The 23,006-nt window shown below is 37.3% G+C and overlaps 1 protein-coding gene across 1 annotated transcript in view; it reads right to left on the reverse strand.

Annotated features, from left to right (window-relative positions):
- LOC127841414 (neuralized-like protein 4) overlaps positions 1-23,006 on the reverse strand; it is a 69,070-nt gene that overhangs the window by 21,238 nt on the left and 24,826 nt on the right. Inside the window, 9 exon segments of the mRNA XM_052370232.1 lie at positions 917-1,057; positions 3,775-3,944; positions 4,677-4,782; positions 6,367-6,609; positions 8,888-9,050; positions 10,245-10,512; positions 11,633-11,723; positions 20,653-20,938; positions 22,166-22,254. Coding sequence (XP_052226192.1) covers positions 917-1,057; positions 3,775-3,944; positions 4,677-4,782; positions 6,367-6,609; positions 8,888-9,050; positions 10,245-10,512; positions 11,633-11,723; positions 20,653-20,938; positions 22,166-22,254 — 1,557 coding nt within the window.

Here is a 23,006-nt window from a genome sequence, read left to right on the forward strand (position 1 = left end):
AAAAATGCCAGATTTTAGGAATCCAAAAATTGTAAGTCAACTAAAATGATTGAATCTACAGTAATGATTGAGGTTTGTGCTTGGCGATTATACATCTTCACAAATTGCATTTAACTTAAATTTTTCCTACAATGTTTAATAAGAATTGCCCCAGGTCCCCTCTTGCTGTTGAACAAATGCAAGCAATATTCGCAACTGATTCAATGGCAGCATGAAAATCACTTGAAAATATATGTTTTCGATACATGTTACAGTAGGTGCCACAAAGAGTTTTTAATCAACAACTAATAGGTCATTAAAAGACTTAGCATGACTTTTACAACAACATATACATGTACGCTTTAAAAAAGGGGAATCAGCTAACATGTTAACACTTAATTTAACCTTTATAATACCATACAAAAAATATACATCCACAATTAACATTCACAAGTAACAATCATACATTCACAAGTAACAATAATACAACTTCTTAATTCTATTTATAGATTTTTATTAACATTTAATTTCTAAAATCAACAGGTATTGGCAACCAACAGCAGCAAAAACAACAAGAAATGTGTTTGTCAGAAACGCTATGTCCCCTTCTGCGCCGCTTTGATTTATTGTATTTTTTTAATCATTTGTCAGGTTCAGATAATTATCTCCCTTTGATGCTTATTACTTCCCTTTGACCTTGAAGGATGACCTTGACCTTTCACCACACAAAATGTGCAGCTCAATGAGATACACATGCATGCCAAATATGAAGTTGCTATCTTCAATATAACAAAAGTTATGGCAAAATGTTAAAGTTGGAGCAAACAAACAAACAAACAAACAAACAAACCACCCAACCAACAGACAGGGCAAAAACAATATGTCCCCCACTATAGTGGTAGGGGACATAAAAAGCTTAATGAAGACTGTACAAGACCTGCTCCTATGGGTGAGTTACTGACAGCTTGTTCCAGCCTGGACTGATTGATAGCGTTGTTATCTGTGGGCACCACCCCGGACCCGTTAGTTATGGACACCTGTCCACACTGGCCGTACAGGTCTACCACTGCGTATACACCTGACAATACATTATACCATATATTTATACAAAATCACCTGGTGTTTTACTTTTAACATTAAAGGCTTTTTTTCACCACTTGGAGATGTGTAGAACAAAAATATTAATTATAGTAAAAACTTATATTTAAGCACATTTAAAATTAAAGCAATTTTTTAAAAACGTCCTTAAGTCTGTTTCCTGGTAAGAACCAGTACTTAGTGTCTTTGGAGTGGATAATAAGATTGCTCACATAGTGGGGATAAAACATGTGCTTCCGAGTCTCTGTGGGGTAACCATATACACTCCAAAACCATAACGTGAAAACTTTGATTTGGGCTTAAAAAGGAAAACTTTTCAAAGAAGGGAAATGAACAATCCTTTGCTAAGACTTGTTTTTGCAGAAAACTGCACAAAAAATTGCAAGAATTGTTCAGAAGTTACGATGCCTTAAACACAACCCATAAAATAGCAACTAATAATCATTTCAAGACATATGACCTCTCATAAAATGCATGTCAGAAATAATACACCAAGAGAACCATTGGATTTTAATCTGTATACAAGTTGCTTTCAAGTTTATTTTGAACACTCCATTATTCAATAAAAAGTCTTAATATTCCTGTTGACAATGCTGAAAAAAATTAATACGTTAAGTTTAAACTTAAGACAATACAAATTTATATACCCCTCATAAATATTTTGAACTTGAAAAAGGGACTAAACTTTGGTGATAACAGGCAAATTTGTTGAATTGATATACCCTGTCAAATAAACTTTGTTTATGGATTGTTGCAAACCCTTTGATATACAGTTTAATCATGCATTAAGTGTAAGATAATAATTAATAGGTAATTAAGTGTAGGGTAATTGTTTTTATGAACTGCAATTCTCCTGATTAATATCTATACACCCATGAAGTTTGAAATATTTAAGCGTATCTGACATAAAGCTTTGAAAAGTTACATCATACAAAAACCACAAAAGGGCAATAACTCTTAGTAAAGAAAGTGCAGGGTTATGGTTCTTGTGCATGCACTTCTTCCCATTGATTTCTACACAACCATGACATTTTGTATCATAACTCTTATTTAAGAAAGTGAAGGAATATGGTTCTTAAGCATGTCACTTCTCATTAAGATCAATACATCCATGAAGTTTCATGTTGAAATCTTGCATGGTATCTGAGATATAGCTTTGAAAAAAATCATCATACAAACAAGAGATGTGTTTGTCAGAAACACAATGCACCCTTTTGCGCCTTTTTTTTTTTACCTTTGACCTTGAAGGATGACCTTGACCTTTCACCACTCATAATGTGCAGCTCCATGAGATACACATGCATGCCAAATATCAAGTTGCTATGTCCAATATTTCAAAAGTTATTGCAAAACTTTACTTTATTAAAGTTTTAAATTTTCGACCTTTGACCTTGAAGGATGACCTTGACCTTTCACCACTCAAAATGTGCAGCTTCATGAGATACACATGCATGCCAAATATCAAGTTGCTATGTTCAATATTTCAAAAGTTATTGCAAAACTTTACTATATTAAAGTTTTAAATTTTCGACCTTTGACCTTGAAGGATGACCTTGACCTTTCACCGCTCAAAATGTGCAGCTCCATGAGATACACATGCATGCCAAATATCAAGTTGCTATGTTCAATATTTCAAGTTATTGCAAAACTTTACTATATTAAAGTTTTAAATTTTTGACCTTTGACCTCGAAGGATGACCTTGACCTTGACCTTTCACCACTCAAAATGTGCAGCTCCATGAGATACACATGCATGCCAAATATGAAGTTGCTATGTTAAATATTTCAAAAGTTATTGCAAAACTTTACTGAAATATTAAAGTTTTGGGACAGAATGACAGCAGACAGGCCAAAAACAACATACCCCCGATCTATCGATCTGGGCGCATAAAAAACAAAGGGCAAAAAATATTATTAAAAAAAGTGTAAGGCTTTGGTTCTTGTGCATGGCACTTCTCCTTATTTATATCTATACACCTATGAAGTTTCATGTTGATATCTTATATAATTTCCGAGACATAGCCCTAAAAAGTTTTGTGACAGACAAAAGGACGGACCGACGTACAAAGCCAATTCTTTATCCCTCTGCTTTTGGCGGGGAATAATAATAATATGAACATGAGCAAATTCATTGAATTGATATCCTCCACCAAATAAATTGTGTTTATTGATGGGTGCAGAACAAATGGAAAAGGCTGTTGTGCCTTTTCAGATTATCTGTAGCTACATCCTACAAAAACACAATAGGGCAATAACTCTTCATTAAGAAAGTGTGGGGTTATGGTTCTTGTTCACTGCACTTCTCCTCATAGGTATCTATACACCGATAAAGTTTCATGTTGAAATCTTGTAGCATATCTGAGATATAGCCCTGAAAAGTTACATCATACAAAAACAACAAAGGGTAAAAACGTTTATTTCAGAAAGTGCAGCCTAGGGTTATGGTTCCTGAGCAGGGCAATTTTCATATCTATACACTTATGAAGTTTAATTTTGAAACCTTATGTAGTATCTGAGAAACCTTATGTAGTATCTGAGATAAAGCCCTGACAAGTTTGTGACAGAAGGATGGACCGGCTGAAAACACCAAAACCCTATCTCTCCGACTCTGGGTGGGGATAATAATGAACACCAGTTTTGCTAAAAATCGTCAGTTGATTAATGACAAAACAAGGACCCCAATATATTTCACCGTACCTGGCGGTATGTTAGAGCAGGCCACTCCCTGGTCAATGCCATTCAGGTAGTAGTGTAAGGTCCTATCGGAGCATCGCATCATACCGATACGGCAGCCCACAGATACCTGGTCCAGGTCCAGGGGGTAGCCATTACGTATAGTGGACCCGTCCTGCATAATGGCTGAACCACTGAAAAGGACAAGTGGTATGTTAGCCAGTGATTGTTTTCGCTTTTTATGTTACAGCCTGTGCCTTTTTGATTTGGAAAAAAAGCGCTATACACGCTATATGACATTGGGAGTAATTAGACAGTATTCATATCATTATAAATAACAGTTTACCAATTATTTAAAAGTGCATGTTAACTGCTTTCTAAAAATTGTATAATGTAAAATTCTATGGAATTAATTCGCTGTATAATAAACCAATAATTGAGTTTATTAGAAAAGTTTGGCATATTTTGGGAGAATTAAAAGTTTGAGCAAAATCCTACCATTAGTTCAAGAGAAGTTGAAAACACAAGATTTGGGACCTACAGACTTACATAGGTACTGACAGATGGAAAAGAGCCATGGCTTATTGACCCCACTCTGTTGAGACATACAGATTGCTGCGTTACTCTGTTGACACATACAGATTGGTGCGTTTTTTCACCATTTTGGGAATGGGGCTGGTTCCCTTTGCATTGGGAATATTCGCGTCATTTTGATTTAATTTGGGAAATTTTATTTTTGCTTACAAATACTGTTTATTGAGAATAAAGTGATATTAATGTTATATTCACTAAGATTTAACTTATAGAGCTAGATTTGAGATGAATTAAATGTTGGGCCTTATTGAAACAAAAATGAATTTGTTGAAAAAAAAACACAATCCAAACGTTCAGCATACGCAGGCACAACTACAGAAGCTTTTTCTTACCTCAACATCCAGGTGTCATATTCGATATCGGTCATAGTATTAGGGAAGTCAAGATCCTCAGGTTTTATAGTAGTAACACCTGCAATAAACATCCCTTGAGTGATTTCTGAAGCAGAAATAGACAGTCTTTACCAACACAAATGCGCAAAGCTGTAAAACATTTTGCCCTGAAGGCATTTTGTGCACATATGACCAAACAATGTAAGCAGCAAAATCAAATATGGACAGTTTTTTTTTGAGTTCACTAAGATATCTTGTTGTTTACTATATTAAATATGATTCTTCTAACTTTATAAAGCTATATGAAAAAATAGCCTTTCAACCATACACTACCATTTCTCTGCTCACAATATCCTAACATGATGTGCCAACTATAAGTACATACTTTAAGGGGTCGGCCAAGTCAATGACTTGAACGAAAATTTCGCAAAAAAAAGACTGATGTTGCATTTTTTAAAGCTCAGAGAAATTCATTGCACCTTTATATTCAAGTCAATCCATTAACAAACAAAACCTGTAATGCAAACCTCCCATAAAAAAATACAACAAACACAATTTATTTCCTCACAACAGTTGAAAATCCTATTAATCTAATGCAGTCAAATTGTCGATAGTTTTCACAAATGCCATTCTCTATGAAACTGAATCTTTAATGCTTCCGGTAATGTAGTACTGATAAATGCCTTTTGAAATGGCCACTTGCTGATAATGTTACAAATTTTACATCTTGAACTCCCTAGAAACTGGCTCCAACATGGCATTCACATCAAAGACCCGCATACATGTAATTGAAAGATGTAAATAACCACTTGCAGTTATTTTAGGCATAGGTGTAATTGTACCGGTAATTGATGTAATTTTGTAACAGTGTTGTGATTGTCAAATACTAGTATGTATTTGACTGGTTTTTTTTTTCAATTAGAAATATAATTGCAAGGTAATTACAATGTTTTGTATAAAAAAAGAAAACTAAATATTAAATATATAATACCAAATTATACCCCCACCCTCACCGCCAAAATAAGAGAAAAAAAATTATGTGTGGGCGTGTGGTGTGTGAATGTAAATATATTAAACACTTTCATGCACACTTGAATGCTTTCAGTGAGTTGTTTATTTTGTTGTTTTCTTTCTACTTAATTGTTGATTTAATAAATGATAAAGCAAATTGAAATAGTACGATTCACAATGTACATTTTATATTCAGTGGTGTCAAATGGTAAAATAATGCAACTAATTATAAGATATATTAGATATTACAAAAAACATGACTTCTCTTTGATTTTTTCTGACTTACAGTCAAGAGAAAAGTAACTTCTCCCTAAACTTTTACCCTAGGCCGACCCCTGATACATTCAAACATCTTTCCACAAAAAAATCAATATGATTATGAACCAATTAGATATAGACATATATATATCAAATAAAAAATTAAGAGTTTATAAGAAAATAATTCCAAAGTGCTCACCCAAGCTTAACATTTCTTAAGCAAAATGTACTATATTATGCAAACATTTTTTCTAATTCTAGAAATTTCTTATGACTAAATGAAGAAAAGTCTGTAACCAAACAGGATTTTCTCTTTGAAATGGCTAACTCAGCAAAAGGAAAAATATAAGCTCTGATTCACACAAAAATATCTGGATAACAAACACTAAATCTGGGTTAACCTCCACTATCTGAATGTTACCTGCTTCAATAGAGCCCGACCATCGGTCCACCATTCGTTCAATGATCACCTCAAACAGCTCGTTATCCTTGAGGGGTCGGTTGCTCATGACGATGGCATCGTTAAACTCCCCAGTGGCATTGGGGCGTATCGCCGTACGACCGCTGTTTGTAATTGCGGAATTTGTTCCGTGCATTGGATGGAACAGCAGGTGCTCAGAGTCTCCGAGGCTCGAGAAATCTGTATCTGGCGTGCTCAAAGAATCTGGAAATGAAAGAAATAATTTAAATCAGCATGAAAAACTGGATTAAAATTGTCACAAGAAGACATGATTGAAATTATCATAAGTCTGTTGCACTGAACCAAAAAGGTTCAAACATGCTTGCCCAGATTAAAATAAATAATAAAAAGACGGGCTTGCACAATTTTTTGCAAAAAAAGACAAATATTAAAGAATTAGGGGTTTCTTTTAGTCAAACTGTTAATTTGTATGACTGTGGAAGACGCAAAACGGATCATAAAGGTTCTGCCCCCCAGATTTGTAAAGATACAAGAAAATGTACCATTAAATTTAATGTTTTGCAATGAATTATTTCCAACAAGATATGTGTTAATCAAGTAGATCCTTAATACACAGGCAATAATTCCAATATTTGAAGAGTTATTGTTCTGTTAATTTGGTGGCTTGATGATAATACTTTATTGAGAATGTTAATTAAGAGAAAAACTTTTAACATATTGGACCATCACTCACTAACCCTTCTATTATGTATAAAAGTGAAAATGCATCATGAAAACCAAGAAGCTTATTGAAAGACCATTTTTATCGAAATATGCTTAAATCACATGAAAACAAACAGAAATTTTCTTTTTAGTCAAAACTATATTTAACCATGTAATGTATGAATAAATGAATAAATATTTATAAATACTGAGTATTGAATTGATTTGAGCACTTCTTATTTTCATCGGTATGATTTAGTAGTTTTATTAAATATGTGTGGGCTGGAGTTTAAACATCCACAAAGCAAAAGTGAGAAATACCTGCATGTCACTTACATGTATCAAAATATCAATGGAATACTTTTGAATAAAAACTTTGTTTAATGGATTTCAACACATTTGTATTCTTCATTAAGTTGCTTCATAAAATACTTTATGGCTGGGGTTTTGATACCTGAGATGTCAATGATGGTGGCTGGGCCCTGACAGAGGCATACCTAAGATGTCAATGATGGTGGCCTGGGCCCTGACAGAGGCATACCTGAGATGTCAATGATGGTAGCCTGGGCCCTGACAGAGGCATACCTGAGATGTCAATTATGGTGACATTGGCTCTGATAGAGGCAATCAGAGTGTTGTCAATGATGGTGGCCTTGGTCCTGATAGAGGCATGCCTGAGATGTCAATGATGGTGACCTGGGTCCTGACAGGGGCATACCTGAGATGTCAATCATGGTGGCCTAGGCCCTGACAGAGGCATACCTGAGATGTCAATGATGGTGACCTGGGCCCTGACAGGGGCATACCTGAGATGTCAATCATGGTGGCCTAGGCCCTAACAGAGGCATACCTGAGATGTCAATCATGGTGGCCTGTGCCCTAACAGAGGCATACCTGAGATGTCAATTATGGTGGCCTAGGTCCTGACAGAGGCATACCTGAGGTGTCAATGATGGTGGCCTCCGCCCTGACAGAGGCATACCTGAGATGTCAATTATGGTGGTCTAGGTCCTGACAGAGGCATACCTGAGTTGTCAATGATGGTGGCCTCGGCCCTGACAGAGGCATACCTGAGATGTTAATGATGGTGGCCTGGGCCCTGACAGAGGCATACCTGAGATGTCAATGATGGTGGCCTGGGCCCTGACAGAGGCATAGCTGAGATGTAAATCATGGTGGCCTGGGCCCTGACAGAGGCATACCTGAGATGTCAATGATGGTGACATTGGCTCTGATAGAGGCAATCAGAGTGTTGTCAATGATGGTGGCCTTGGTCCTGATAGAGGCATGCCTGAGATGTCAATGATGGTGACCTGGGTCCTGACAGGGGCATACCTGAGATGTAAATCATGGTGGCCTAGGCCCTAACAGTGGCATACCTGAGATGTCAATGATGGTGGCCTGTGCCCTAACAGAGGCATACCTGAGATGTCAATTATGGTGGTCTAGGTCCTGACAGAGGCATACCTGAGATGTCAATTATGGTGGCCTAGGTCCTGACAGAGGCATACCTGAGATGTCAATGATGGTGGCCTCGGCCCTGACAGAGGCATACCTGAGATGTCAATTACGGTGGTCTAGGTCCTGACAGAGGCATACCTGAGTTGTCAATGATGGTGGCCTCGGTCCTGACAGAGGCATACCTGAGATGTCAATGATGGTGGCCTCGGCCCTGACAGAGGCATACCTGAGTTGTTAATGATGGTGGCCTGGGCCCTGACAGAGGCATACCTGAGATGTCAATGATGGTGGCCTGGGCCCTGACAGAGGCATACCTGTGTTGTCAATGATGGTGGCCTTGGCTCTGACAGAGGCATACCTGAGATGTCAATGATGGTTGCCTGGGCTGCCTGTCCATAAAGGTCCACCACCCCATAAACCTTCTCTGGCACATTGTTTGCCGCAGCCCCCATGTCCACACCATTCACAAAGAAGTGCACTGTCCCCGTCTCTTTGCGTATCACACCCACACGGTCTCCAACCTGGGGACGGTAGAAAACTTTATGCTTTATTGAAATTTTCATTTAAAGGGAGTTTGTTCTTTTCAATAATCCAAATTGGAAAGTGTCGTCCCTGATGCAAAAGAGCCTAATTAACAATTAACCTTTACACATTTCAAAATGTTCACCTTTTTTATGTCCAAGTCATAACATGTTTCTGCATCTTTTGGTCTCACCAGTTCAATTCTGGATACTATCAATTATCAATAATGAAAAAACACGATTTGAGGGGCAAATGTTACAATTCACGTAGTTTTCAGATGAATTGAAATACATAACTCAGTATAAAAGTGTTCAAATTCATGTCATAAGTTCAGGGTGTAACTAAAAGATTAATTGAAGTAAATACACTGTGTACACAGATTTCACAAAATTCTGGCTACTAGATTTCTCAAAGTCAGGGTTCCCAGCTTTTTGTATGAACAAAATTCCCTGATTTTTCCCTTATGGAAAATAAAATTCCAGGATTATAATTTCGACCTATTTCTTGTTTTAGACACTCTCAATAAATAGCAGTTGCAGACATAACTAAGCTACATGTATACTACAAAGCCACCATAGTCATGCAGAGGAATCTATTTGCTGTTTTAATTGTATGGACTTCTCGACACAAGTCGGGAAAGTCTGACCAAACAAAATTCCCGGATTTTTCCATGATTCAGGAACTTTTCCCAAATTCCCTGATTTTTCTCTGACTGGAAAAAGTGAAAGTCTTTTTCCGGGTTTTCCCTGATTTCCAGGTTGGCTGGGAACCCTGAAAGTATTGTTCAAACGCTTATGGCACAAAAATGTATTCATTGCAAATTGCTAGAATAGGCTGAACATCAAGCAGCAAGGCCAGATTCTACCCATAGTCGTCCATCACCGTAAAGTAGTTGTACATGGTGCTGTTTCTAAAGTTTACAATCCAATCAAATCAAACTTAACAAAACCAATTCTGAATATTTTTTGTCATCGTTCAATTTAAAATGCTTATTCACTAGGTTGAAAAACAAGCAGATACCATCAGGACTTCCCAGGCTAAAAATTGTATGTCAACAGTAAGTATTTTCATTTATAATAAGCAGTTATTATGAGGTTTACTGAGGATTAATGAAGAACAAGATGTAGCCAAATTGTTTGGCCAAATTAGGTAATTTGTAAGCTTATTTGGCAAATGAAAGGGTAAGTCCTGACCTTGAGCCGGTCCAGATTCTGCCCATAGTCGTCCATCACAGTGGTGCCATTGTACATGACTCCGTTGCCCGTCATCATCCAGGTGCCAGACCGCACGTTGGTCATCGTTGACGGAAACTCCAGACTCTCTGGGCTGTGCAGCGTGAGCCCAATCTCTATAGATCCCGCCCACTTCTCCACCATGCTGTCCAGGCGCACCTCGAACAACTCGTTCGGGCGCAGCGTCCGTGAGGTGAGCACGACACCGTTGTTGAAGTCATCGATAGCGCTGAAAGGCATTACAAATGTGCTTAACCCATTTATGCCTAGTGGACACTCCCATCCTTCTAAATTGCATCAATTCATTTCCAAAATTAGGAATGTCTAGTATATTTATTTCTATATTTAGAATATTTCTTACAGAAATTCCTTTAAGCAAACAGCGCAGACCCAGATGAGACGCCGCATCATGCGGCGTCTCATCTGGGTCTATGCTGTTTGCCAAGACCTTTTTTCTAGACGTTGGCACGAATGGGTTAAATAGTTTGGTTTAATTTGCTTGGTTTAAGAAAAAACCAACAAGGAATGTTTATCTCATGATATTCACACCTTGTTGGGGCGTAATGTCTGTATGGTGAGCACCACACCATTGTTAAAGTCATCTATAGTACTGAAACATGTTTCCATCGTGTTAAATCATCGTGTACTCTGTGCAGTTGGGTCTAACTCAATACCACTCAGATATGCATTTTAACTTGTTTGTAGTCCCTTAAAAAATCAAATTAAATTAAAGACCTTTCTTAATAGATTCAAGTTTTAAAGGCTTCATTTTTGCAACCATAAGATAGTGATGAGCAGCAAACAGCATAAAAACTGACCAGCCTGAAAAGTTACTCACAGGCTGTTCTGGTTTTATGCTGGTTGCACAAACCATTTTTACTTTTCTTCAGAATGGGAAGGGGAAAAGGCAAAGCAATTTAGAATTTTCATTATGTTAACAATTAATGAAAACTTGGGAATAAAAACTATATTTTAAAACAAATATTAATAAAAGGGTATTGTGGTATGTGTTTCAATTACCCACACACAAAACTTAATAATGATGTATGAAAAAAATCATTTCACAAAAGTCAGATTAAAATGTCTATTTTCCATGGCTCTTTTGACAAATAGAAACTTTACTACATGTAGTGTTTCTGTTTTGGTTTCCAAAAAACATGAAGGAATATTATATATTACTGTTTCCTTGTTAAACAAATCTAGGGATTTTGTACTAATTTACTTTGCCTAGTTGATTTGGTATCAATGGGGGTTACAAAGCATCATATTAAATTGTTATCTTCCTTTTGTATATGTGTTACTTCAAATAGCCAATGGGATTCGCTGTACAGAACAGCTTGAATGCTTACTTTGGTCGATGTGCTGTGCGACTGTTGTTGATAACCGCTGCATTGGTACCACAGCGTGTGTGAAACGAGAGCCGTTCAATCTCCCCGGAACCTGAAGAGATATCACCAAAACATGTGTCAGCATTGTATAGGATTTAATCAGTTTGAATTAATCCATTACTCTGCCCACTGAGCTTTCTTACATAACACACTTAATAACCCTTTACCACTTAGATACATATTTTGATGCATTTGTAGTCCCTTACAAAGTCACATTTAATTGAAGACCTTTCTTACTTGATTCAAGTTTTAAAGGCTTCATTTTAAACCTTTAAATACTGATGAGCAGCAAACAGCATTAAACCTGAACAGACTGCGTGTTACTTGCAGGCTGTTCTGGTTTTATGTTGTTTGCACATAGCCATTTTCACTTTGCTTCTGAATGGGAAAGGGTTAAGATCCAATAACAATTTGTTTCTATTACTTTTGACAGAATGAAACTCAACTTCATCTGGTGTATTGTATTGAAAAAAAGTTAATCTGCACTTAATAACTAATATCTATATAGTTTGTGACATGAATGGCATTCATGCCCTTCTATTGGATTACTCAACTCAAAAGTCAATAAGTACCCAGTTAATCAAAATATTACCTCTTTTTTTAATGATTACCATTGCAATTTTCTAACAAGTTGATAGCTATAATTATGTCAATAAAGAAAGAACAAGAGATTTTTTCTGTCAGAAACACAATGCTCCCTATTGCGCCGCTTTGAAAATGTTTATTTTTTATTTATTTTTTACCTTTGACCTTGAAGGATGACCTTGACCTTGAACTTCCACCACTCAAAATGTTCAGCTCCATGAGATACACATGCATGCCAAATATCAAGTTGCTATCTTCAATAGTGAAAAAGTTATGGCAAATGTTAAAGTTTTTGGACGGACGGACAGACGCCATATATTAGACATTTGACCTTGAAGGATGACCTTGACCTTCATCTTTCACCACTCAAAATGTGCAGCACCGTGAGATGCACATGCATGCCAAATATCAAGTTGCTATCTTCAATATTGAAAAAGTTATGGCCATTAAAGTTTTCGGACGGACGGACAAACTGACATACTGACTGACACACTGACGGACAGTTCAACTGCTATATGACACCCTACCGGGGGGCATAAAAAAGATATCTTCCAAATTGTGTACAAAATTTATGGTTAATTCAACAAAGGGTTAATAATTTGAACTATATATTGGTGGAGTATGACTCCTCAGTATTCATAGTGAAATGTGGTTAAAAACAAGAGCTGTCAGAGGTCAGTGCGCTCCACTATTCGAGTGCTTGACAGTATAAAGTAAGCCATCATGGGGAAATTGTTCAAATTATTCAATAAGGTCAAGGTAATAGTTCAGGTTTATTTTCCAAACTCTATTGAACATTTGTAAAGACATAAAACAAACTAATAAGATTTCATTTCAAGTTTGATAGCAATAGCTTGGGTGGGAAGTTTGGACGGTCCTTCAAAAATAAAGTAAATAAATATTTGTTGTTGTTTTTTAACCATGTTTCAAAGAAAAAAATATTCTTTTTTAATTCGGTAGGGGGGGGTTGAGATGGGGGTATAATGTGGGGCGTGGTCATTTATTAGACGATCTTTCAAAAACAAGAGGGCCTGAAAGACCCAAAGTCACTCACCTGAGATAACAAGATAGTATTGGGACAAATCTTCTGACCAAGTTTTATGAAGATCGGAAAATAAATGTGGCCTCTAGAGTGTTAACAAGGTTTTACTTTAACCATATAAGGAAAAATGCCCCGCCCCATGGCAGCCATGTTTTTCAACCAACTGGCATAATTTTTGAACTCGTCCAAGATATTATCAGGATGAATCTTCTGACCAAGTTTCATGAAGATCGGACAATAAATGTGGCCTCTAAAGTGTTAACAAGATTTTACAAAAGCCATATATAGCCATATAAGGAAAAATGCCACGCCCCTGGTGGCCATGTTTTTAAAGCAACCAAAATTATTTTCGAACTCATCCAAGATATTATTGGGATGAATCTTCTGACCAAGTTTCATGATGATCGGAAAATAAATGTGACCTCTAGAGTGTTAACAAGGTTATACTATAGCCATATAAGGAAAAATGCCCCGCCCCTGTGGTGGCCATGTTTTTTAACCAACCGGCATCATTTTTTAACTCGTTAAAGATATTACTGGGTGAATCTTCTGACCGAGTTTCATGAAGAACTATAAATGTGGCCTCTAGAGTGTAAACAAGATTTTACAATAGCCATATATAGCCATGTAAGGAAAAATGCCTCGCCCCTTGGCAGCCATGTTTTTCAAGCAAACGTAACCATTTTCGAACTCATCCAAGATATCAATAAGACACTTATGACCATATTTCATGAAGATTGGACAATAAATGTGTCCTCTAGAGTGTTAACAAGGTTTTACAATAGCCATATTAGGAAAAATGCCCCACCCCCTGGCGGCCATGTTTTTCAACCAACCCGCATCATTTTCGAACTCGTACAAGATATTATTGGGATGAATCTTCCGACCAAGTTTCATGAAGATTGGACAAAAAATGTGGCCTCTGGAGTGTTAACAAAATTTTACTATAGCTATATACAGCCATATAAGGAAAAATGCTCCGCCCCTTTGCATCCATGTTTTTCAAGCAAAGGTTACCATTTTTGAACTCATCCAAGATATCATTGGGAAAAATTTTCTGAGCAAGTATCATGAAGATCGGAAAATAAATGTGGCCTCTAGAGTGTTAACAAGGTTTGACTATAGCCATATATAGCCAAAAATGCCCCGCCCCTTGGAAGCTATGTTTCTCAAGCAAACGTAACCATTTTCGAACTCATCCAAGATATCATTGAGACCAATTTTCTGACCAAATTTCATGAAGATTGGACAATAAATGTGGCCTCTAGAGTGTTAACAAGGCAAATGGTGACGCCGGATGCCGGACGCCGGACAAAAGGTGATCACAAAACCTCACCATGAGCACGTTGTGCTCAGGTGAGCAAATATAAAAAGGAAAAAAATAAAATAAAAAACAATGGCTGTTTGTTAAACATGCATGCACCCCATATGGGCTGTCAGTTGTAGTGACAGCCATTGAGTGAATACGTTTTTTTGTCACTGTGACCCTGACCTTTGACCTAGTGACCTGAAAATCAATAGGGGTCATCTGCCAGTCATGATCAATGTACCTATGAAGTTTAATTATCCTAGGCCTTAGCATTCTTGAGCTATCATCAGGAAACCATTTTACTGTTTCAAGTCACTGTGACCTTGACCTTTGACCTAGTGACCTGAAAATAATTAGGGGTTATCTGCCAGTCATGATCAATGTACCTATGAAGTTTCATGATCCTAGGCGTAAGAATTCTTGAGTTATCATCCATAAAACCATTTTACTACTTTGAGTCACTGTGACCTTGATCTTTGACCTAGTGACCTGAAAATCGATAGGGGTCATCTGCCAGTCATGATCAATGTTCCTTTGAAGTTTCATGATCCTAGGCGTAAGCATTCTTGAGTTATCATCAGGAAACCTTTTTACTATTTCGAGTCACTGTGACCTTGACCTTTCACTTAGTGACCTGAAAATCAATAGGGGTCATCTGCCAGTCATGATCAATGTACCTATGAAGTTTCATGATCCTAGGCCTTAGCATTCTTGAGTTATCATCCGGAAACCATTTTACTATTTCGAGTCACTGTGACCTTGACCTTTCACCTTGTGACCTGAAAATCAATAGGGGCCATCTGCCAGTCATGATCAATGTACCTATGAAGTTTCATGATCCTAGGCGTAAGAATTCTTGAGTTATCATCCATAAAACCATTTTACTACTTTGAGTCACTGTGACCTTGATCTTTGACCTAGTGACCTGAAAATCGATAGGGGTCATCTGCCAGTCATGATCAATGTTCCTTTGAAGTTTCATGATCCTAGGCGTAAGCATTCTTGAGTTATCATCAGGAAACCTTTTTACTATTTCGAGTCACTGTGACCTTGACCTTTCACTTAGTGACCTGAAAATCAATAGGGGTCATCTGCCAGTCATGATCAATGTACCTATGAAGTTTCATGATCCTAGGCCTTAGCATTCTTGAGTTATCATCCGGAAACCATTTTACTATTTCGAGTCACTGTGACCTTGACCTTTCACCTTGTGACCTGAAAATCAATAGGGGCCATCTGCCAGTCATGATCAATGTACCTATGAAGTTTCTTGATCCTAGACCTAAGCGCTCTTGAGTTATCATCCGGAAACCATCTGGTGGACGGACCATTGGACCGACCTACATGTGCAAAACAATACACCCCCTCTTCTATGAAGGGGAGCATAAAAATATTTGGGGCAGGGGGGGGGGGGGGGGGGCAGGGATTCTGGGTTGGGGCGTGGGGTATTGTTTGGGTGGAATCCATTGTGGTATTCAGGTAAGTGTTGTTTTGTCAAAGTATTAATAAAATCTGATCATAAATAAAGAAGTTATGGCAATTTAACTAAAATTTATTATTTTGACATTGAGAGTCAAGGTCATTCAAAGGTCAAGGTCAAATTGAACTTGCCAGGTACAGTACCCTCATTATAGTAAGAAAATATTTGAAGTTTGAAAGCAATAGCTTTAATACTTTAGAAGTCAAGTGGATCTAAACACAAAATTTAACAAAATATTCAGTTACTAAGACAAACAAGAGCTGTCAGAGGACAGCGCGCTCGACTATTCGAGTGCTTGACAGTATAACATTAGCCATCATGGAGAAATTGTTCATATTCAATAATTTATTAGACGATTTTTCAAAAATAAAAAAAGGAATTTTTTTTAAATTATTTTTATTTAATGCCTTCAGATGCTTAATAGAGAAATATTGGTGAATTAAAACTGATAATTTCACTGTTTCAAACAGTGAAAATTATCAGTGAAAATTATCTATAATTTTCAGTTTATTGTGAAATGATGTCATTTTTTTGACGAAATGACGTCATTATACCAGCTTCATTCTGTAGTTAAACTATCTAACAATGTATATAAACTGTGAAAAAAAAGCATAAAATAAAAAGAAAATTTGTTGGATTCGGTGCAATATCGATTTTAATTCACTCGTGATCATAGAAAAAATATATTTTCACTCGTGGCTGCGCCACTCGTGTAAATATCATTTTCTATGATTACTCGTGAATTAAAATCGATAATTCACTGAATCCAACAAATATCCTTTATATAATGTGGGATGTGGTCATAGGAAAAAAAAAGAAAAAGAAAAATATTTTTTTGGGGGGGAGAGCAAAGGTGGGGGGGGGGTGGCAGGGATTCTGGGTTGGGGCGTGGGGTATTGTTTGGGTGGAATCCATTGTGGTATTCAGGTAAGTGTTGTTTTGTCAAAGTATTAATAAAATCTCATCATAAATAAAGACGTTATGGCAATGTAAGCAAAATGTTCAAGTATCTAAGTACAAAAGGGGCAATAATTCTGTCAAAATGCTTGATACAGTTGTCTGCTTTTGTTTATAGGTTGGGGTCATGCTGGTAAACAAGTATGCAAAATATTAAAGCAATATGTCAAGGGACATTGGAAACATTCGGGGTAGTACGCAAACTTCAACATTTGCACGCTAAAGCCAACGCTAACGCCAACATCGGGGTGAGTAGGATAGCTCCACTACCGTAATTACTCTATGTTTTCGGACACTCTAAGTTTTCGGACACCCCTTCTTTTAGCAAAAATAATTATTTTTCGTGACTCTTAATTTTCAGACACACAAGTTTTCGTCCATAATTAATGTCTCTAAGTTTACGGACAGTATATTTCACAGCGCTGTTTTACCAAATTTCGGTCCTGTTTTCGATATCTAATGACACTTCGATCATGGGGTTTTACAACCAGATTAACATCATAAAACATGGCAGGTGCATGCCTGAGGGCAACGGACCATTACATTTGCGCTATTGGGTAAATAACCTTGTAAACCGGTATTAAACAATGGTTTCACCCGATAGCATAAGCGTTATGACAATTACCGGGGGTAGTGCCAATTAACAGTTCAATTATCTACCGCAATGGTACTCCCCCTTCTCAGTAAAATAACTGTGGCAAATACTAAACGCTTCAAAGTGTGATGCACCAAGGATTGCAAGTTTTACGAACAATGGAAGGTGTTCGACAACAACTATCGGAAATAAACAAACAAATAATTTATAGTTTCCTTTTTTATTTCGTTAATTACAGGTTCATACTAGGGAGTATCGGTACATTACATGCTCATCTTTGAACTGGTTGGTCAAAGTACAACCTTGTAGTAACTTTCTGTCAAATAAATTAAGCATTTAAAATTATTTAAAGTGCAGTGCAAACATATATATCTGTAATTTGTACTATATGGCATGGTATTTTACAAGCGCGTGCTATTACCGGTAGTCGTTGATATAATTGGCGCTATTTTTGGACACTTCAATGTTCGACTCCGAAGTTTTCGGACACCTGTATTTTGTGAATATTTTTCGTATCTAAGTTTTCGGACACGAAAAAAATTAATTATTTTTAAGTGTCCGAAAACAAAAAGTTATTACGGTATATATATTTCATATATAATAGTCGAGCTAAAAAGGGCCATAATTCTTACAAAATGCTTGATACAGTTGTCTGCTCTTGTTTATAGATTGGGGTCATGTTGGAAAAGAAGTTTGCAAAATATGAAAGCAATATGTCAAGGGACATTGAAAATATTTGAGGTGGTACTCATACTTTAACATAGATTTATCAATAATATGCATATTCTAAATGGAAAAAGGGCCATAATTCTTACAAAATGCTTGATACAGTTGTCTGCTCTTGTTTATAGATTGGGGTCATGTTGGTAAAGAAGTTTGCAAAATATGAAAGCAATATGTCAAGGGACATTGAAAATATTTAAGGTGGTACACAAACTTTAACATAGAAGGTATGAGTAGGATAGCGCCACTATATAGATTTCATATATAATAGTCGAGCTAAAAATCAATACAAAAGGTCAAATGCACAGAGCCGCTCACTAGAGATCCACATGAAAATAACTACTCAAGTATCACTATTGCCATATATCATATTGCCACCCCACCCCAGTTATCTTGTATCAGGATGGAACCCTTTTCTAACTCAGCCTAGATATCATCATACGTAAGTCATAGTCCCATAAAGGCCGTTGGCGCATAAAGGTCTTTTGTCATCATTTGGACATGTTCAGAGCACATTTTATTATGATGCCCCCTGGAAGCCAGGTTTTTTTAACTGACCAGAACAATTTATATCTGATTCAAGATATATAGAGGAATTAAATGTTTTGAGCAAGTTTTTAGAGCATTCAACAAAAACTGTGAATTCTAGAGTGTGTGCAATATTTCAATGCAGCCATAACAGCAAAACTGCCCCGCCCCTGGCAGCCATGTTCTTTAGCAAACCAAAACCATTTTCCAACATGGCTGAAATATCATAGGAACAAATGTTTTGAGAAAGTTTCAGGATGATTGGACATAATTTATTTTAAACAAGAGATGTGTTCGTCAGAAACACAATGCCCCCTATTGCGCCGCTTTGAATGTTTTTGTTGGGTTTTTTTACCTTTGACCTTGAAGGATGAACTTGACCTTGAACTTCCAACACTCAAAATGTGCAGCTTCATGAGATACACATGCATGCCAAATATCAAGTTGCTATCTTCAATATTGAAAAAGTTATGGCCAATGTTAAAGTTTTTTTCGGACGGACGGACAGATTAAAAAAAAAAAATTAGACCTTTGACCTTGAAGGATGACCTTGACCTTGCACTTCCACCACTCAAAATGTGCAGCTTCATGAGATACACATGCATGCCGAAAATCAAGTTGCTATCTTCAATATTAAAAATGTTATGATCATTAAAGTTTTCGGACGGACGGACAGACTGACTGACGGACAGTTCAACTGCTATATGCCACCCTACCGGGGGCATAAAAATGACTTCTAAAGTGTTCACAAGCTTTTTCATAATGTTGATCCACTTATCCAGTTTGTGACCCCATGTGACCGGAATGAAAATCACACTTCATCTGTAAGTCATATAGGTAAACTCACATACAAAAATCAGCTGCATATCCAAAAGCGTTTTGCAAAAAATCTCTGGAAAAACAGAAAGTCCAAGGCACATAACTTTGCAAAAATCAATTGACCGTCATGAAAAGCACACTTCATCTGTAAGTCAGGCAGGTAGACACACACACAAAATATCAGGTCCATATCTGAAAACTTTGAGGATAAAAAACTGGAAAATGAAATGCTGGACAGACGGAAAGACAGACATTCGGACTGCTATATGCCACACTACCTGGGGCATAAAAACACACCATGAGCTCAGGTTAGCTTTAACATGGGGATTATTACAATTGGCTGTCACCTTAAACCAAAAAAAAACAAGGGACAAAATTGTCACAAAACCAGGTTTTCATTGTGAAAAAAAAATCTGATAAAGGGAGAAAACTCAAACTGAACTTTTGAAATGAACAAACAAAATTAACCCCCTTTGTAAGTTTGTTTTAAAAAAAAAATCTATTTTTAGTCGTGGCGACCTTGACATTGGAGATATTGACGTGATTCTTTCGTGCCACACACCGTACCATGATGGTGAACAAATGTGCCAAATGATTTTAAAATCTCACAATGAATGACATAGTTATGGCCAGGACAAGCTCATTTATGGCCATTTTTGACCTTTGAACTCAAAGTGTGACCTTGACCTTGGAGATATCGACGTAATTATTTCGCGCGACACACCGTCCAATGATGGTGAACAAATGTGCCAAATGATTTTAAAATCTGACAATGAACGACATAGTTATGGCCCGGACAAGCTTGTTCCGCCAGCCCGCCAGCCAGCCAGCCAGCCAGCCCGCCCGCATTCGCCAATCTAATAACCAGTTTTTTCCTTCGGAAAACCTGGTTAATGAGCAACTTTAAATGTAACCTTTTTGTCCACATGAAACTACCACTTACGTCTCCTGTTGGTTTGCGAAGTATCAGTAGTGCTATTTTCATCGACCATGTCCGTAACTTGTGGCAAGAATCTCTGTTGTTCCGGCCCAGTCTGACTGTTCATCATGTGGTTATAGTTGGGGTCATTACGGTCAAGCATGGTCACCTTGACAGCCATGCCGTAGAGGTCAACTACGCCCCATACAGTACGAGGACATGAGTTTGTCGCCATCCCTTGGTCTACGCCATTCACAAAGTAGTGCAAACTGCCGTCTGCTTTGCGAATGAGTCCAATCCTATCACCTTCCTACAAGGTTACATTTCTAGAAATGAATACAGAACTTTTGTATCTGGGCCATGCGCTGTAAAACAGGGTGTTTAATGCGTGTGTGTAGTGTCATCACAGATTAGCCTGTGCAGTCCACACAGCTTAATCAGGGACGACACTTTCCGCTTATAGGATATTTTTCGTTTACAGAAAGTCTCTTCTAAAAAAACATCAAGTTAAGGCATAACATGTTATCCCTGATTAGCCTGTGCAGGCTGCACCAGCTAATATGGGACTGTACTTTAGGAACATGCATTAAAACCCCTTTTCACAGAGCATGGCTGATCTGCTTAACCCTTTACCACTTATAAATGCACTTTGATGCGTTTGTAGTTCCTTTAAAAATCCAATTAAATTTAAGTTCTTTTTTCCTATAATCAATTTTTAAAGGCTTCCTTTCCAACCTTCAAATACTGATGAGCAGCAAACAGCATAAAACCTGAACAGACTGAGAGTTACTCACAGGTTGTTCTGGCGTTATGCTGGCTGCGAAAGCCATTTTCACATTGCTTCTGATGGGGAAAGGGCAAACATATCTACATTAGATTTTTTTTATGTTTCTACCTCAAACCTTGTATTCCTTATCTTATTTAAGTCATTGTATACTAGATTATTGTCCAAATACCTGGTTGCCATTACATTCTGCTTTCGAAGAAACTACAATAGTCTGCATGAGCCCAAGGTCACATACTGATGAACATATTTATCAACAGGTGAAGTTATTATTATACATACAAAAACCGTAATATATTCAACAACAAAATTAATGAAGGATAAAAGAAACTACCACGGTAATTTAAGGATTGCTTTCTTAGAAACAATTTTGTTTCTAAAAACGATTTGATTCATATACTGGGGAAATGTAAACGTTATACACTACAGGTCCGTTCAATCGTGGTTTGCTGGATCCACAGATTGCGATTTATACACATCGCGATATGACTTGTCAAGTCATTTAGGCATTAATATGTATGAATTAGCATAGTTTGGCAATCTCAATAACTTCGCAAAAAATCAATGGACTGGAACAAAACTCAAACTTCATCTGTTAGTCATGTAGGTAGACTCCCACACCATAAATCAGCTGAATATCTAAAAGGCTTTCATATAAAAACTCCAGAAAACAGAATGCTTGACAGACAGTCCAACTTTTATTTGCCACCCTACCAAAATATCAGCCCCCAGCCACACACTGCAGACACCTACCGCCAGGGTATCCAGATTGTACTGGCCATACTCTCTCCGTGTGCCTTTCCCGTTGGTGAGAATTCCACACCCACTCATCATGATGGTACCTGAAGACAAGCCGCATGAATTTTTGCTAAGAAGAGTCTTTCTTTAACCCTTTGCATGCTGGGAAATTTGCCGTCTGCTAAAATGTCATCTTCTGAATTTCTAAAATTAGCATTTTCTTTGATTTTTTTCAAAGAATATTATCAGAATAGCACACAGTTTGGATCCTGATGAGACGCCACGTTCTGTGGCGTCTCATCTGGATCCAAAGTGTTTGCAAAGGCCTTCAAAATTCGGTTCCTGCACTGAAAGGGTTAACGAAGAAACCCATAAAAGCGTTAAGTATCGATTAAGATCGGCGTTTGAGCACATGTATTACTCCCAGTTTTCCAAGAAAGCTGCTAAATGATTCAAAGTACAAGGTTAGTGTTGAAAACAGTTTATTTATTTGAAAACTGGGAACCGCATGCCTTGGCTTGGCTTCTATGTCAACAGGGAAATACCATAGAATTGTGTGGACTTGCACATCTACACTCCATTGTGATTACTGATTTTGTGATTACTGATTTAAATGCACAATAAAAGTGGAAATAGTTCACTCCACAAACTTATAAAATGTTATGCCAATGAACCAAAGAAGTGAGCAAGTATATGGGTTACTCCAGTAAACCCTGCATAGTTATAAATAAAGCAAAGTAATATACCAAAGTATTTCAATCAGGGATTTTATTTTCCTTTCGGGAATTTATTTAGCATCAGTACCTGGCAAATTGGGAACAAGAGGGCCTGAAAGGCCCAAAGTCGCTAATCTGAG

Source organism: Dreissena polymorpha, chromosome 8 (assembly GCF_020536995.1).
Source record: "Dreissena polymorpha isolate Duluth1 chromosome 8, UMN_Dpol_1.0, whole genome shotgun sequence".
NCBI classification, from domain to species: Eukaryota; Metazoa; Mollusca; class Bivalvia; order Myida; family Dreissenidae; genus Dreissena; species Dreissena polymorpha.